Source organism: Thunnus maccoyii, chromosome 3, assembly GCF_910596095.1.
Source record: "Thunnus maccoyii chromosome 3, fThuMac1.1, whole genome shotgun sequence".
Taxonomy (NCBI): domain Eukaryota; kingdom Metazoa; phylum Chordata; class Actinopteri; order Scombriformes; family Scombridae; genus Thunnus; species Thunnus maccoyii.
In genome coordinates this window covers 25,921,687-25,940,894 of record NC_056535.1, presented here as the reverse complement: position 1 = coordinate 25,940,894, position 19,208 = coordinate 25,921,687, and the positions used below count along the sequence as shown (strand labels likewise).

At 40.2% G+C, this 19,208-nt stretch overlaps 1 protein-coding gene across 1 annotated transcript; it reads right to left on the bottom strand.

The window, feature by feature from the left end:
- On the bottom strand, positions 1 to 18,334 carry tead3b (TEA domain family member 3 b; the record flags this gene model as incomplete). Its single annotated transcript, XM_042404291.1, has 14 exons — positions 1 to 2,235; positions 2,335 to 2,487; positions 2,593 to 2,736; positions 3,821 to 3,994; positions 4,294 to 4,430; positions 4,566 to 4,630; positions 5,056 to 5,112; positions 5,307 to 5,350; positions 5,475 to 5,600; positions 6,488 to 6,499; positions 9,074 to 9,136; positions 9,292 to 9,354; positions 10,976 to 11,040; positions 18,103 to 18,334. Coding segments are annotated over 14 exons (1,449 nt in total), but the record flags the coding sequence as incomplete, so codon positions are not given.
- Positions 18,335 to 19,208: the final 874 nt, after the last annotated feature.

The following is a 19,208-nucleotide window of genomic DNA, read 5'->3' as shown; positions in this document are numbered from 1 at the left end:
CAAATTTACAAACATGTTTAATAAGTTTTCTGGGGAAAATGGCCCCAAAGGCACCATGCGTCTTTTATTGTTAGATACATTTGTTTGGTTACATAGTCCAACCTCTACTTTGAAGTATAAAATTGCAATGCACAATGGTAACAAAGACAATAGTAAACCACCTTAAACCAAAAAAAAAAAAAAAAAAAACAACAACAAAAAACTGCCCACACCATTCAGAATATGATACATTAGATATCTCATTATTAATTATCAATATCAGCACAATCACACATTATTTTCAGTGAAGCATATGGCAAACACTGAAAGTCAAAAGACAACAGAATCAAAACAAAACATTAATCTTGATAATAGCAAAAATGTCTGTATAAAAGATAAATTGAGAGACCTGCTAGATGAGTGTTATTGTATCTAGCTTGTGAAATATGACATTCAAAGCCAGGTGCAATTATTATTCCACTTATCTTAAACTTTGAACTTTTATAGCAAAATTGTCCAGTGAACCACACAGAGTAGACACTTATCGCTTGTCTGGCAGGATCCATGGGCTGACAGTTATCCTGTCTCTAGTATGAGTCCTGCAATACTTTTAACATCTCCATCACAATGGAAAATGATCAATACAACTCCAGTACCCCACCCTGCCCCCCCACCATCTGTTTTCCAACCCTATAAATAACAATCAATGGTCATACTCCACAGCACAGAGACAATAGCTCTCATTCAAGACAATTCTTTAGTTTGATTTTAAAATTATTTCATGTGTAATGTCAGTAAAAAAAAAAAAAAAAAATGTCTTAAATATAAAAACTGAACTTTTATCAACGAATGCAGCTTCTCCACACATCACACGGAGAAGGGTGAAGCAAATGAGCCGACTTCACAGCATACAATCTCTTTTTTAAACAAAAGAAACAGTGATTAACTTCTCTCCACTTTAACCATGGTCTCTGTGCTGAGTTACTTGATCACAAATATGAACATAAAGTCCCCGAAAATACTCCTATGTAACACATATTCCTTTAGCATCCACTGACTCACAGTACAGAAACAATTCATTTTTTCAATTAGGCTACATAACTCAAGGCAGAAAATAAGCACTGCTGTTGCTTCATCCCCCTTCTTGATCTTTTAAGTGCAACCGAGCACACGTCTTCAAACAGAGAGAAATAACAAGGGGGTCTTGTAAAGATGGCAAAGCCCTGGCTTTATGTCAGGCTAGCAATGGTACAAGGCATCCCTAGTGTCAAAAGTCAGTTATAGATAGATGCTTGTAAGACCTGATTTTTAAAAATTGTGTAATAAAACATAAAAAAAGCAGAACCTAAATAATATGGTAACACAATAAACCTTCTCCCTGTACACTTGGACTGTAAAAATTGGGACGATTTTCTTTTTTTTTTTTTAAACAAGAGGCTACATGACAATTAGTTATCCTGTCCCATCCCTCTGTGTGCCCAAATACAAAAACTGCCTCAAAAGATGTAGATCTGAGGGGTTTCTTTCCAATTTTTCTGACAAATTAAACCTGTCTGACTATTTTCTGTTCATTTAAAAACAAGAGGTAGTAAAATAAAGGCAATCCAAAGTGGCAGGCAATGATATAATCTTTGGAGAAAAGGCACTTGCTTTCCTAACAAACCTTCTGCAACAACACCACTTGGCTCTGGTTTTCCCCTTCCGTGGTCCTGTTCTCTCTTCTTCTTTCAATCTTTTAATACACGTCTCTTGTTGCTCAGAGTGTGTTCCCTTGGATTCTGTTAGAGTCTTTTCAACCCTAAACACATTCTCATTCCCTCAATAAAACATTTCAGGCTCCATCAATTACCTTTGCAAAAGTGACCCACTTCATCTAAAGCATGTTTAAACACATGGAAAGTAGCTAGTTGTTTGAAAAATCCGTAATTCTTCAAAATTTCTTTGTATGTCCGCACGTTGAGATTCACTCTTGTTTTCCTTATGTATGAGACTTTTTTTTTTTTAAAACATAAAATGTGTCCGTGTTAGTTCGGTCTAGCATTGTTTGAATGTTTTTTTTAGTTTTTCCTGGATGGCTGAGCTGGTTGAAGAGAGATTGTGTCACGCTTTGTCTGGCTTTTCCAAAACCTCCCTGAAGAGCTGTTAGTCCTTAACAAGTCTGTAGACATGATACTGAGCTCCGTGTTCACTTGTAGAAACCTCAAAAACAAACGCTATACATAGCAAGGTCTCCTGGGTGTCACGGTTTGTCACCACCTGAGAGCAAAGCAAAAATATTAGGTCAAAAATTCTGTTCAGATATATTTGCGATGCTGTAAATTAGTTAAAAATCCGATATAATGGAGTGTATGTTACCTGTAGGATAGTGAAGTTTTCAAGAACACTGTTCATCATGTATTTTTCAGGCAAGTGTTTGAGTTTGTGGATAAAGTTGATCATGTACTCGCACATCGGAGAGCGGTGAATCCTGTAAACACACTTTCCTCCCTCCAGGCGGGCATACTCTGTCTGCAACACACACAGGAAGAGTCAAAATCATGCAGCAGCGTGTATCTATCTGTCATACATACTGTATGTCTGAGAAGAGAGGAGACTATTAATGCATATCCTTACCTCTACTTTCTCGACAACCTGCTTCCCAAACGAGCAGACTTTGGTTGAAACAGTGATCGTCATGTTCTCAATGCTGCTGTACTGGCTGCTGACACCGTAGAAAGAACCAGGGCCATCCTGCATGCCGCTGCTGTTCAGGTCCGCCTGCAGAGGGCACATATTTAATCACATTAGTGATCATCACTACATACTTCACATGTAACTAAAGCACCTTATAACGCATGCATTGTAAAGTCACAAGGAAATTGTATGATGATTGAATGGTTTCTTGCTCCTGTCAATAAAAAGTCTTGTAAAGCAATTATAAATATGTCTTCTGAGTTTGTGACACCACAGAAAAATGTGTAATTAACCACCCAGACAGATTTGAATGATTAAAAAAATATCCAAGTATATAAAATTAGGTTTCAAAATTGTGGAAAAATGAGCAGTATTCTCTGCTCTGAAACACTGGGGGCATGTCTGCTGCACAGTCCAACTGAAGAGCCTCTGAGTTAACAACGCTCATACTCAACTCCAGTATAAAAATACACAATTTAAAATAGGACTTGTTTATAGGTGTAAGGTAAGCAGCATGGATGATATTTTAAAAATAAAGTAACATTAGGAGTCACTGTCAAATTCAGCTGGGTTTAAAATAACTCCTCGAGTGCTAACGTTGACCGAAAATGGCCCCATTCTCGAGTAACAGCGGATTATCTGAAGTGAATCCCAGTTGTCTCCGATGAAAGTTTGTAAAACTACCCGCTGTAAAAATAGTAACTATGAGTACGTGCGCTCTAGTGTTTATATAGTGGGGGAAGGGTCATGCTAGTAACCCCTAACTGTCATCGAGCCACCATTGTGAAATGCCTTGTGCATAATCTTAAGATAATAAACACCCACTTTGTTAAAACAACCACTGTGCTGTCAGAGGAAGAGGAAGTGGTTTGCATAAGCTGCACTACAATGCAGTTACTTGTGTAACTTTGAAAGTTTGAGGTTGTGGATTTTATAAGATGAAAATATGTGAGTCAGATGTTCCCCATCACTTACATTGTAAGCGCATTTGGAGAGGATTCTCCAATGGCCAGTATGAACAGGACAAATGACTACAGCAACCAAAATCTGTTTCAGTGTTCATTTGGGCACCTGACTATTATTTTAAGACAGACTTGAAAAATTGTGAACCTGTCCTTTAAGTATAAATCGGTGAAAGAAAAATAAATACTTGATATTAATAACCCACCCAGAATTTAACTAGGAAGAACGCGTTCTGAGGGCCTTTCTCATAAAGCTCTTTGAGCCCGCCCTTCTTCTCAGGGAACTTGTCATAGATCTGCCTGATGTCCACAGCCTCGAGGAGCGGGTCGCTGTACGAGGGGTTGGTCTGTCCAATGTGGACAAACAGATGTTTGCTGTACTGCAGTTTGGAGAGACAGAGGAGACAAAGGAGTTAACCTCAAGAGTAGCTGCAAAACACATAATATGACAATCTGTTTACTTTTGAGAGAAAGAAAAAAGGATTAAATTTCCTCCTGTTAAAGGCTTTAAGACATCCAATCAAAGCCACCTAAGAATTCTGTAGCTCTTAGCCTTTAATGTGCATTAGATGCCAGACAGTTTTACACCAGAATCACTTCTTAAACAATTTCCTCTGACTAATAAGCTGTGTGACATTTATTTTGTTGCCGTATGTTGGAAGCCTCATTGTAAACTCACGGTGTCTGGGTCTCTTTGAACCTCCATGAAGGCTGAGTACTCCAGCATCCGCAGCTTAGAGGAGGCGATGGTCCGGTCCTGCCACACTGGCACTGCAGTAGCAGTTGGCGGAGGAGGGGGCGCCAAGGGCTCATAACCTGGATAAGCACCCACATACAAACATTTATAAAAACATTTAATAGTGACAGTGATCTATTTCCATGTCATTCACTTGTTTGTTTGTTTGTTTTTTTTTTAAATTGTCACTGATTTTCACTCAACTTCATACTTACTTGGTATGGATTGTGGTATAGGACCTGATAGGTTTGGGTATGGGGGCTGTGCAAAAGGTTTGATACTGAAAGACAATGAATGGTTCAGTGAGACATTAACCTCTACTACATAGTGTCAGGATCAGATGTTTGTGGCACATGTGTTTTACTATATTTGCGTTTCTGATACATGTTTTTATCGTGAAAATCTGTTAGTGCTAAAGTATAAGCATGTGTTGCTGCACCAGCTAAGCGTAAGTCCACCTGCTTCATAATGATGCAAAATAACATCAATTAATTACGCTTTTACTGACAAATCCGAGAAAATTCATAAAAGATATTTGGTGCTGTTTTGGATTCATCAGCCCTATTCCTTTTTTTTTCTTGATGAACTTCAAAGCAGTTAATTTGGTGGTGGTTTACATCAGTGCAGGAAACATACAATACAGTGTAGAAGAAGAGTTAGTACGGCTTTGTGCTCACAGCTGGACCTCAGCTAGGGGGAACTTACGCATGGCTGGTGCGGCCAAGCCCAGGAGTCCTTCCCTGGTTGAGATCTGTAACCAGCCTGGTGTGCAAAAACGTGATCTGTTAAACATGCCCTGAAATACCCACCGGACATTCAGCCTAACACCCTCACTGACTCAGTCACTCATTCATGCCTTTACTCGTCTCTAGCACCAATCTCTCTCTTCTGAAACTAAACAAACCCTGTCGTCACCCCACGGGCATCTTGTGGGTTCAGTAGAGGGGTTTACTTACTCCTGAGAAGGTCCAGGCTGTCCTGCGATCGGAGCAGGCCAGAACTAGGGAGTAAGAAAAAACTGTCAGTTGCCTGTGTGGTGTTAATCTGGTTTCTTCAGATCAAATCCAATGTCACGTAACATTTATGCTTCAAAAGAACAACAACAAAATGAAGGGAAGTCTCACTCTGGCTGGTTGGTAGGGGGCAGGAGGCAGTGGTGGAAGGTGATTCTTTATCATACTCGGGGAGACGATCTGTGCAGACGATAGCGCTGCCATGTTCTGCAGGGCTTTGTCTTTAGACGCTTGATCCTGCAGATTGACACAATGAAATGAGGGGATTCAGCCACAAGGTGGCGCCATAACCTAAATGTTTTCTACAGCTGTGACATTGTTACTGTAGTATTTTCTGTTTATGATTTCCACACTACACTGCATACATGATTAAAATAATATCAGATTTAAAGAAAATGTATTTTTTGAAAGAGCAGCTCAACAGAATGAAGCAAAGAGAAGAAGAGAGATGAAGCAGCGTTGCCCCACTGGTATTTAAGCTTGGGTCACAAGAAATTGAAAAATTGAAGGTCAGTGTGTTATCATGATCACCACAGGAAAAAGAGGATAAAGAGTTCATTGGTCTGAATGCAGTTTTGCATTCATGCTGCATTTACAAATGTACATCAACAAAATTCAGGTTTGACAATGCTTGTGAAAGTGATACTAAGTAAGGGAAACAGGTAGCATAAAAGAAGCCAACCAATTCATGTCCAAGTCACACAGAGGCATTTTGAATTTGAAAAAGGTACATGACACATAGTTTATGGTTTACAAACTGCTTTCATTTCAGTATTTCAAACTTTATTAAAAGGTCACTCCTGCGTTTTTTGTATGTTTGCAAAAGAATGAACTTCAGCTAAAGGAGTGGCTCAGAAGCGAGACCCCAAATCAAAGAGCGACACCTTATGCAAAGCAAGCGAGACTTTGGCTTTTGGCAGAGGCTAAGGGGATTGCGTTATATCAGGCAGGATGCGCAGCAGGATTGTGTTTAAAGCATGGCTGTTTCCTAAGCATCGATTCATTACGGGATAGCAATGGGGCGGGACGCCATGCCAGCAGAGGGCCATAGCAGGGGACAGTGCACTGGTGCTGCCAAACAAAGGGGAGGAGGGAAGCATATTGCACAAGTCAGATTCACTTACCAAATTCATCGCCTGAATCAAAAAAGAGAGAAACCATTAGTACTGTGCAATTCTAAATGATGTGTTAAGATTAATTAAGTGTTTTGTTCCACATAAAACTTGACAGTATATTAAAATTAAAGTTGGCCTCTTTTTTATACTGCAGACATGGTGTAACAACACACCATAAATGACAGTTTTCAGTGGGGACTGGGGGGGATTGCAAAATAGCTTCTAACACAAAACGATCTTAATATTTTGCCAAAACTTCTACATAACATTCGGTAATGTATGTATTGTTGACATAATGCAGCTCATATACAGACAGCAGTAAAAGGTTGAAACAATAATAATATTTCATTAATATTTTATAATCTCTGCAGAATATAAAGCAAAGGGTATGTTTTTTTTTTTTTGTTTGTGTATGTTTGTTTTTAAGAACATTGTTTCAGTGTGTTCTTAATAAAAATCTGTGCTGCATAAATGGGAAACACATTGCTTTATGAAAGTGGACTTTCCCCCACAATAGTAATCCAACTGAAGAAAACATGATGCAAGTAGTAAAAAGACAAGTCATTTTAATAGTCAAGCCTTTTTCTGTAATGTATTAAGTCGAATGTACAGCTGTTACATTCAGTCTGTTGTCATTTTCGCAGTCACACTTTTTACTTTCACAATTTAACTTAATTCGCAGGAATCAGCCATCTGCACTTCAAAGAGTGGCTTGGAAACTAGTTTGTTGAGTGTTTTTCACTAACAACATACTTTGGCTTGACTTCATAAATGCTTGACACACTTGGATAGGGCGTAGGGAATTTCTACGACTGCTGTTACAGTCTGTTAGATGATGTTTGATATTTAAAAGCTACAAAAAAGTTAAAGTAACAACAGCTTTAAAAATGCCTTACAGTGCAATTAAGTAACCAAATACTATTATCCAACAACGGTGAAGCATAACAAAGCCAAATAACTGGACTAAAATAACTTTTGAGTGAACAGTTGATATATGATGGTAACATCTAAGATTTTTGTGAATGGGCTCAGGTTGTGAATGGGTTGTGTGAAATAGACAAAATATGGATTGCTGTTTGTGCAAAAAGCATCTATAAAACTTTCCAAAACTACGCTTGTTTGGCTCTAAAAGAAGGATCACAGAAACAATGGAAGAAAACATGATTAACCCCTTCAAGCAGAGAGGATAAAAGTCTCCATACGATATATTTCAAGCCTTGAAAAGCCTAAAACCTGATTGTATACCATTATTCTGTGACTTGTTGGTACATTTTTAGAGCATACATTCCACAAAATATGTAAGACTAAGACTTTAATTTGCAATTCAGATATGCTGACCCCATTAAACGATATTTGGTACTTATTCAGTGAACTCAAACTGACTCCAAAAAGCAACATATCTCCTTAATACCTGCAAATATTTTTTAGATACAATTTTTGACATCTTAATGTGAAGAGCAGGCAGACTAATGAGGCAGATTCAGTTGTGAGGACTTCTAACTGCTAGACAAACAAAATCTCATATCTTTGGAGGGCCGCTGTCAGGGTGTAGGGAAGTTATGGCTCACTATAAACAGTCTTTTTCTTTCTATTCACGATAAACTTTGTGTTAATGGAAAGCTCAGAAACTCGAATCACTTGTGATGAGTTCTTCATACTTTATACAATTACTTGTCAAGGTCAAAGTTTATGTGACATAAAGAAATTGATTCTTAGGTTGTTAGCACAGCAGCTACTGCTGGGTGGACTGAACTACTGACATGTGACACTGAAAACTAAAGACTCCCCCATGCATAAAGATGGATAATTTATCTCTGTATGACAGAATCTTTAAAACATGACAGATGTGAATTAGTCTGCATAAAAGGGTTAATTTAAGAATGCCACAATGTCTTCAGTATTTACACGTGTTTGCGTTATGTATATGTGAATATGCAAAAACAGTAAAAAGCATTAGGAAAGACCAGAGGGATTGAAAGAACTACAAGACAAGTCAGAAGGAGTCACATGATGACAACAATGAAAGATTAATCTTATTTTATGTTCAGTTTTACAAAAGATATTACAAATAGACAGATTAGAGGAACTAAAGGTATCAGAGTAGAGAGAGTTTTTAGGGAAAGGAGGAGTCTGAGAGGAAGACAGTTTGCTGCAGAAGCATGGCTGGCACAGAGGACAAAGCTGGAGCATCATGCAGCTAAACAACCATTCATTGGACTCAGCTTGTGTAGCATTTCTTTAAAGCAGAGGATTTAGAATTAGCTATTATACATTTACTACTGAGTGATGACATTAGTTTCTAGTTAATGTAGCACAGACCTACGGTATGTAGAAGTTAAAAAGCTTTGTCTGTTTGTGCACTGCATGCATGGTACAGAAGCAGGACTGTGTTGGTTTTTTTTCAGATAATGAAATCCTCGAGAAAGTTGTAATTAATTTTCAAATACTTAATCTTGCTTGCCAAGCTTGCATCAATTTTCCAGCAGGAACTGGCCTAACATCAAAGCAATGACTGTTAATAATATGCAAAAAGTAACTGGTTAGTGCAAAGCCAAGCCTTAACCAGCCCCGCCGAGCCCGCGGTGAAGCGCATACCTTTAGCTTTGACTGGATCTCGCGAGATTTTCTCCGGGCGAGAACCTGCAAGTGGCTAGAAACCTGCACAGAAGAATAGCCAAGAGGAGGGAAGAAGAAAAGGTGACAGGGAGAGAAAAGACAAGGGAAGAAGAAGAAGGGAAGAGAGAGAAGCCGTAACCAAAAGAGGAAAGAGACGCCCACTCAGTGTTGCCGGGAGGCAGGTTGGCGGCACCTACCTTGATACCCGCCTGGTATTCACGAACTTTCTTCCGTGCTAACACCTGTATGTGACTAGACACCTAAAGGGGTGTGAAACAGTATTTGAGCATAAAAACAACATGCACCGAGATGCATGCACTCACAACGTGCAGACATGTACACACACACACATACTTACAGTAAGAACATAAACAGTAATATTTCTGAATACTTTATGCAAACAATAGAAGCAAATTTAAAGAATGAGGATGGAAATAGTCTATATGTTTCTTGCTGTGAACAAATCCCATGAAAAAATCAAAACCATCAATGAACTGATCCTTGCAAGAAGTATTACGTGTGTAGCCAATATAGTTTAGCATAGTTCTCTGTGCCATAGAGCTCCATTGGGACCAGCTGGACCACACACAGTCCACTGGTAGTATGTCTTTCAGCTGCTGCCAGTCATCTGTATCACAGTCAACACAATGTCTTTTTGCCTCAGTCTGGATTTCTGGAAGCAGTCATTGTATGAAGTAGGACTTTAAGTGTGCTTCCCATGGAGTCATGGCTCTTTCTCTCTCTTGTCGATCTGGTGGCGTGATTTCATTGTTTTCTTCGTAGATTTTGGTCAGCCGCACCAGATAATCTGCTACAGTCTCATTATGCTCTGGTGCTCACTTGAGCATGGGAAAGATGAGTGCCAGAGGAAGGTCTCCAGCTGTCTTGCTTCTGGTGTGGTGAGTCTGTCCTGCTGGAGGGCTCAAGCAATGTCCAGCTGCCTGCATGAGCCTGGCTGTTATGCTCTAGTCCGTGTCAGCCACAGGAGGTTCAGATGGTGTTGGAGGCGCTGGGGGTACAGAGGGTGACCCTCTCTGCACTGGTGTTGCAGCCTCAGGGTGTGTCCCAGATGGGTTGGAGGGACTCCAGTTCAGCATGGATGTTGGGTCTGGATATAATCTCTCATATGGCAGCACAGTGGCTCAGTGGTGAGCAATTTTGCCTCACAGCAAGAAGGTCCTGGTTTCGAACCCTGGCCTCCGGTTTCCCCCCACCATCAAAGACATGTATGTTAGGGTTAGGGTTAATACTCCTGTCAGTGCCCCTGACCAAGGCATTGGCAAAAGAACTGGAGTTGGTTACTGAACGCTGCACTGCAGCTGCCAAGGATGGCACGAGGATCAATAAAGTACTTCTTCTTCATTGTTGTTCAATAAAAACACATCAATGAGCCTTGCCGTTGTTCCTTCATTCCCATATGGCCCTGTAGTTTATTTTGAGTCAATCCCACATACTGTGTCCCGCTGCCATAAAATACTTGCGAGCGCACCAAATGTGTATCAATCTGTGACTGAAAATAGTCCCAAACAAATACACTATTTACTCCTGTTTGAGAAAAGTTTGTTAAAAACTACAGTGGCCAGCTGCTTTAAAAGATAAAACTATATATTTGTGACATGTTTTTAAAGATTTACATCTTCAGCAGTGGGGCTCAGGGTAGGTAAGTCAGAAAGTATCAAGAGGCAGACTGATGCATTGTTAGTTTTGGTCTTTTAATGGGATTTGCTGACAATAAGAAATATATATAATAAAACTGGACTTATTCTTTAAATGACTTGTAATCTACTTTTTTGTTATTAAGCATGACATTAACAAGTATGAATTAATTCCACTTTCTGCTGCTAAAACTTGTTTTTATTTAAAAAAACACTCTGTGTTTACCTGTTTTCTTGTGCGGGTTTTGCCTGTCCTCAGCTTGATGTACCTTGCTATCAATTCATTGCGACCTGTAACAAAAAAAACAGAAAGCAAGGTCACTAACAAAAACACAAAGACACAAGAATACATGTAATAAAATAATACCCTACATTGGACAGAAGGTGGCACTCTAGTTATACTTTGAATACACATTTCATTTCAAAAAAAGAGCAGCGTGACCTTTCCCAGAGCTACTCAGACACAGGGCAAACACACTTTTGTCATGGGTCACGGGTCAAAATAACACCTCTGTTTCCTATAAGAGACCTTTATTTAAATGTTTCATGTCTTATTTGTGATAATCTGGGGATTAAAAGGTTTATGTTTTACCCCAATGTTTTCATTAGCTTGTTTCACACCTCCTTATTGTCTTCTCACATGGTCCTGTAGCCTAATTATAGAGAGTGCTTAGAAAACAGAACCATGTTTTTCATGACATAACATCTACTCTCGACATTCTGCACAAACAGGTTGTGCAGAGAACAGGCTTCTATTCTGGGCTTTCATGGTCCTCTTTACATTCAGTGCTAGGCATGTGCTTTAAGGGGCACTGCCTTTTTCAGCAAAGAGCAGTTGAATTCAAGCAAAAATGCTCTTTGGTGTATGAGAAGTGCAAAAAGCATTATTATGTTTTCCTGGGGGAAAATCAGTCCATCTTTTTCACTCTGTTTCCTTGCCAAGTCACGCTTACTGGGTTCCTGTGGCTGAAAATTGGGCCAAAGGGAGAGGTTAAACCACTGTATCATTATGAATAATGACCTAAACTCTTCTAAACTTGCTGACAGAAATTTACACCAACAAAAACTGGTAAGGATGTGTGTAAACACACACAGACACACACTACAGACTATGTGTCTAGGAAGTCTGTCGGTTAAACAGCTTTCAGAGTATCCAGACACATAATGACAGGAGAAACTCGCAAGTCCTGTTTTTTCACACACTCTTTAGCACTTGGCCTCCAGAAGGCACTGGTTATTGCAATTACCATAAAAGTACTGCAGGCCATCTCCAGCAGTCTCGCAGCACTCACTGTACTCTCCAACCAGTCAGCCCGGCGGTCGGCCAGCAGAGCAAAGCAGAGCAGAACTGTCTGCCGATACTGAGGTAGCCCCTCCCCTTCTGCCCCAGGCCAAGGATGGACACGCCCGCTCCAGCGCCTCCGCATTCCTAACATTCCTCTAAGCCTGACACATCTGTGCTAGCCAATCTGATTGGCCTGGGCCTGCGAACACAGCCAGAGCTCGGGCGAACACACACATGCTCCTATGCACTTCCAACTCTGGGAGAAGCAGGGGTTAGAGCCGGGGTGAGGGCCATTAGGTTGGGGTAGGGGGTTGTCAGTTAGGGGGGCAAAAGGGGCAGCTGATGCTGTAACTCTTGGAGGAAACACAAAGCCATAACTGTCTCTGCCAACAACTGCCACCTGGCAGCAGAGCAGCCCCTTTTCCCAAAACAACACCACTGTGTGACCCTGCACTCAACGGACAGCAGCACCTGCTGCCGACCATCCCAGCAGAGGATGGCAGAGAAAGAACAATGCCAGCTTGACCCCCGCCCAACTGTCACTCTCAATCTCTTCAGCTGAAGGGCAGAGAGGGAAAAACATTATGTCGTCCCAACCACAGCGTTCTGCTATGAATTTCACAGATATCTCATAACAGAGCTCTGGAGGCAAGATAAGAACTGCAGTACCTCTCACAGAACGACAATGGTGAGACGGCCTCAGCACTGTACAGAAATTCACAGCAGACTTTCAGACTCTGACTCTCTGAGCTGTGGCTCAGTAAAATCAAGCTAAATCTATTATTTACAATTTAAATGATCATGGAAATCATATTAAAAAAGCAGACCAAATACTTTTTTGTCTAACATGCATTGTAAAAGTGATGAGCACAGTGATGGCTTGGTATTGTGTGGTAAATCAAAAAGTTTACCACATGTTTTGTTCATCTGTTGAACAGTGCAGTTCTGTGGTTGTGAGCTAAGACGATATCTCCAGTTTCTCCACAACATCTGGTTGGTTTTGTGATATTTTAAATCACTGCGTTTGTTCTCATGTGATGTACAGTTTGTTGCAGAGACGCCACTTTGAAGCGGGTCAAGCAAATAACTCCAGTGTTTGATTTCAAAGTTTCATATAAACTTTTTTATATAGTTGGATGTTATAATGATTCTCGTTCTCAGGCACAACTTTCTTCTGCTGTATGGAAAAAGACAAATTGGATCATTATACCACTGCAACATACTGAATAGTGCCTTGATTTGTATTAACTGTTACACCCCTAAACAATATAGCATTAGCCTACCAGTAGATTCTACTTCAGTGCAAAAAAGGAGTTGTGCAGCTCACAGAGCCACAGCAGATGATTTTAGAAGCACTGAGGTCATGAGTCCCAAATCCTTCATCCTCCAACTCACACCCTTGCATCAAATTTTTAAATCAATAGCATTGAAAGCATTTTGAGGGCTAACATAATCACTCAAGAGACCTTTATTCATCCCCAGGCTCAGTCAATAGGCTCTGGATCAACCGGGTGTGTATGGCTTAAAAGCAAAACCTGAATCTGGACGTCATTCACTTAGGATAAAACAAAATCACAACCTGATATAGAATATTACATTTCCCAGGATTGTAAAGCAGAGGCTGCACATGCAAATTTTATGTATAAGTAGTGCTTCTTCCTGCTTATTCCTAGACAGTGACCCAGTGGGACTGGTTTTATTAGTTGATTAGACACATTTCTCTCTCAAATCCCAACAGAAAAAAATATCAAGGACATAATCGTGAAGTTGTCAGTAGTAGCTGCAGCCATGACAGCCAAGGTCTGCTCAGACTTGACATAGTGAGGGGGCAGGGATATGGTAAAAAGGTTGGTCCACACAACAGGAGAACATGACAGGTGCATACACAGAGACGCGCACTCGTACAATCGCATGCGCAGCCTCATTTGTCTTCTACTTCTTATTTCCCCACACTCACTGTTTTTCCATCTCTCTACCCCCTTTTTTTGGAGCTCCTCATGATTCCCTTGCTGATTGCTCAACACCCACTCACATCGCTGTAGGCTGCCATTCTTAACCTCTTCCCTGACAGGACACACCTATCTTTTTTCTTTTACTACATGACCGCTGGAATTTTCCACTTCCACGCTAAGATAGTGAGCAAAAAGGTAATCTCTCTTCACTCCCTGTACCTTCCCCCTCCCTCTCTGTCTCTACCGCTCTTTCTCTCTCCTGAACCCTTTCTCCACCCATATTCTCTCCCCTCCTCCCTTCTCATAACATTGAGGTAATCCTAAATTGCTAACATACTGCTCAGCCATGACTGAAAACATTCCTAACATCTCAGCGAGGGGGCTGACAGGGAAGCACCAGGCCTGCTCAGTCATCATTACGGGCCACTCAGCACCTCCTCTTATACCTTTACACACATCTTTCTCACGACTTTGTGCATGCAGTGGACCTGCTGCTAATTCCTAATGTGGCCTTCAAAAGGTCAGAACAGACATAAGCCTCCCTCCAGCACTTAAATCTTCCCTTTTTTTCTGTACCCAGAGTGCATTGCAGGAGTGACAGCTGCAGGGCTGAGAGAGAGAGAGGTGTGTGCTTGGGGTTTAACACACCTGTCGAGGCCAGAAAACGCAGGTGAACAACATGTCAGCACAGCCCCAAAGCAAAACAAGACAGGTAACATTTTTTTAACACACACACACGCATCTTCTGAGCATACCTCCTCTGAACCTGTAAAGTAAAATGTGCCAACTATTTAATTCTACTGAAAGCAAATGTCTCTGAGCCATCACTATTCTTTTGCTGATAATATGCCTACCACTGAATTTTATCTGGGACATTATGTTTTAATTTCTCTCAGAATGAATATGAGTGGAAAATTGAAAGTATAGTTTGACATTTGGGGAAGTACACTTATTGTCTTTCTTGCAGAGAGTTAGATAAGAGAGTTGATACCACTCTCACACAGTATCTGTCAGTTAAACATAAGACTACACAGTTAGCTTAGCTTAGCACAAAGACTAGTAATAGGGGAAACAGCTAGCCTGGCTATATTCAAAATCTGCCTGATAAACGTGTTACATCTTGTTTTTTTAAAATTGGTATATAAACCAAAGTGTAAAAACGTCAAGTTGTGGTTTTATGGGGGGTTATTTGCCGGGCGCGATGACTTCAATCTGTCCAAAACCTGGAAAACCACAAATAGTTGTTTTTCCCTACGGACAGAGCCAGGCTAGATTCCAGTCTTTATGCTAAGCTAAGCTAACCAGCTACAGATTCCAGCTGTCTATTGAATGGATAGGTAGGAGAGTGGTATCAATCTTCTCATCTAACTCTCAGCAAGAAAGTGAATAAGCAACTTTCCCAATATGTCCTTGTCATACTGCTACATAGGATAATTTCCTGAGCGTCATGGTAGATTTTACACATTTAAAAAGATACAAGTATCGTAATATAACAATCGACACAGGTACAAGTTTTACAGTCAGCTTACATCACAAACTAGAGTCCAGATCCTTTGTTTTTCATGTTCAGAAACAACTGGAGTGATTAATAACATGTGGGACTTATTAAACTGAGTGTTGTGCTCCTTCGAACTTTTTGTCACCCCTGAGCTACGTAAATGACTGGCGATGCTACTGGGAAGTCTAGACACTTTTGAGAATACACATGTACAGTATATAGCAGTCTTCTTGCTAAGACAATGGAAATTTGCAAAGGTTTCCCACCAAATGAAAAAAATAAATAAAAATCCTGGCAGAAAATCTGGAATTCCCAATGGCAGGGATGACTTGCCTGCTTTTGGAGGCCACTGCAAGTCTGAGACTGCAAGGTAGACAGTATCACATACAGTGCAATCGTTAACATTCCCCTAACCTCACGTCAGGGCAGCTTTTAGGTGTCTGACGTAATCACCTTGTGAGAGGGCTTCTTCTGGGGCATGCCTTGGCTCTGCCAGCAGCGCCTCAGATGACTTATTGTAAATGGAGAGGGTGTTTAGTGCCCTAGAAAAAAACAAGCCTCTAAAAGGGGTCCTGACAGTTTGCTGCCCTGTGCACGGCTGGCCTCTTTGTTGACGTTCTCATGACAAATGCATGGAGCCTGGGACACAACACTGCCCTGCTAAATAGGACTGAAGAGTTATTTAGGTAAAAGTCTGTACACAAAACTCAAACTAATAGCACACTGTAAAATGGTTGTGCAAATCTGCAGAATATATTTACTACTATATACTGTTATAATCAAGCATATTTCCTTCAAGCCTGTTTGGATTACATTCAATTAAAATGGATTGTATTAATCAGAAAAGTTAACTGGTAATAGATATCCAACATCTAAGTCCATATTAACTTCTTTTTTCTGTTATAGTTCAACTAATTATAATTTTCATATGAATTATAAATTAATCTGTCAATCCCATGTCCTAAAGAATTAATTGATTGTTCAGTCAGAAAATAATGAAAACGGCCACTATGATATTTTAGAGACATAGGCAATGTCTGAGAAAAGCAGCGAATCCTCATATTTGAGAAGCTGGAACCAGCAAATGTTTAACATTTTTTCTACACAAATGACTTCCATTATTCATCTATTGATCAAAAGATTGTTTTTCATTAATTTTCTGTTAACTATTTAAGTGATTCAGTGTTTATCCACTACTTTGTTCCTTAAGACAGGATCAAAGGAGCAACAGAAGCTGCAACAGTGTCTGAGTTATCTCAGGTATGTGCTTGGCCATGAATATCCAAATCTGCCTGACGAACGAGAGGATGAGATTCCATCTTTGGTGAATCATGCCAAAAGAATCCCATCTGACGTCAAGCACAGAAAAGCCACCCAAAAACAGTGCTTTAAAAACAAACACTAATGCTTCTAAAACACACAGTCTGTCTGAGACTTTGGTGGCAATGATTGATGGTTTTTATGGTTGCATTGAAGCCGGAATCAATTTCACGTTTTTGAGACATGATGGACAATAATTAAAGGGCAAGGAAGTCTTACAAAGAATGGCTTGAGGGAGATGAATTACGATGGTGAAAATAACATAATTTTACAAAACCAGAGAGAGGTTTGTTGAGGACAGGGCCAAGTACAACAGTAAAGAGTGCAGTGCACTTCCTGTCAATCAAAGTTTATCACTGTTCAGCAAAATTTCCAACCTCAAATGTTCAATCTAATTAGGAGGGCATGCGCTGTCTCAACAATAGGAATGAGAAAGTGAGGGATCAGAATAATGAAAGACAAATGCATTCAATTTCCTACACCTGGATGTCGGTGAGTCTACCGGAGGACTTGCCAACAAATCCATCTGGAGCTTTTCAAGACATTAAGAGCTCAACACCTGCAATTTAATGAACACACTGCAGGAAACAGCATAACTATTCCGAAACCATATGGATGTTTAAAATCTTCGACAGAACAGCGTGCCAATATGATGTTTTTGTTCCCAAGTCTCGATTCACGCTGTGCTAATTACTGCTAATTTAATAGAACCATCCAGGATCAAACGCAACACTTCCTCAGAAACCGGCTCCAACTAGTCACCTACAGGCAAAACTCTCCCAGCGATACCGGTGCGGGGAGAACAAGCGCATGACGTTCTGCGATAAAAACAAAGAGCAGGTTTTGTGACTGAACGTGTAGTGAGGAAGAGACGAGCTCATAAAACAGTAGGCATAAAAACAGGCTGTATAGAAAAACACTCTGAGGGAAAAGACAGGTGTAAATCAAAGGGAGAGGAGCTGAGATGCTTTCAGGACAGCAATAACCAGCTCTAAGAGTGCCGGTGCGACTGGAAGAACCTGCCCCTGGGTCACAGCACAACAGGTACAGACTTGTTAACGAGAGTTCTGGGTGGAAAGAAAACATTCACCTCTGTGTCAAAGCTGTGAAATGAGCGTAAGAGGAAGAAAAGTATTTTTCTCATTTCTTTTTAGGACACTTTGGTGGATGTTTGTTTTCTCTCAGCCACAAATCTCTGTGGAATGGATGGTTTTCTCATTTTTGTACATTCATTATGGAACTGATTTCCATATAATTGTTGTTCTTTTGTTACTCTGGCTGTTATCCAGTGTACTCACCATACATCTTTCCCTCGTCTGACAGGATGATTTTCCTCCTGCCACAGGGAGGGTAGATGGCGAGGGCTTCTTGGAAGCTCTGCTCAATGTCTGGGCTCCACACGCCCTCGGCGTCCCCGTCGATGGTCTTGTCCTCGTTGTCCCCGTCCAGCCCATCTTCTGGGCTACCGTTGGCACTCCAATCGTTGGACGCAATGGTGGCGGCTCCCCCTGGGCCCGACCCCGAGCCCCAATATCAAAGGATCTGTAGGAAATCTGTGGAAAAAAAACATACAAGTTGTTTAGTTGTTTTTAACTTTTTTTTTAAATTCAAATTTTACAACTTAATCAGAGTTCAACAACCCATGAAACCCAAACAGTGTTCAGCCTTTTTTACCCCGACAGCAATTTAAATGATAAGTTTGGTGATATTTTATGTTTTTCTGTCTTTTAACAAATCTCATAAAAAGACCAAAATCCACAATATGATGTGATTTATTTATTTATGGATTGCAGACATAAAACACAAATCCAAGGCTTAATGTCAAGATGTTAAAAGATGAAAACACAAGAAATACAACATAAAAGTGAAACAACAAAATCTTGATATCCAAAAGTACATCACCACACATTAAATAAGAAACATTCACAAAAAATCTAAGAACAACAAGGACAATGTGATGGCTTAAGTAAAAAAAGTTTTTACATTCCATTTTCAATGAGTTGATGCAACTAACAAGTACTGGCTGCTCATCAAAAGCCTGACATGATATCTTATTCCTCTGCACCATAGACCTCCATTGTTGTCCAAAAATCACTTCAAAATATATTTATCAGCCACATTTTTCAAGTGACATGTGACATGTTTATTCATTATGTGAATGTGGGCACGGTAGTTACTTTGAGTCAATCTCATATACACTATAAATATTCATTAGGGCCAAATTTCACAAAATTTGTGGCTGAAAAAAGTCCCCAACATATGCACCATTTCCTCCTGTTTGAGTAACATTTGCTAAAAACTACAGTGCCCAGCGGTTTTAGAAAATTATTTAGTTTTCTTTAAAAATGAAACCACATGTTTATAACCTGTTTTTAAGGATTTATGTATTTAGTGGGAATGCATG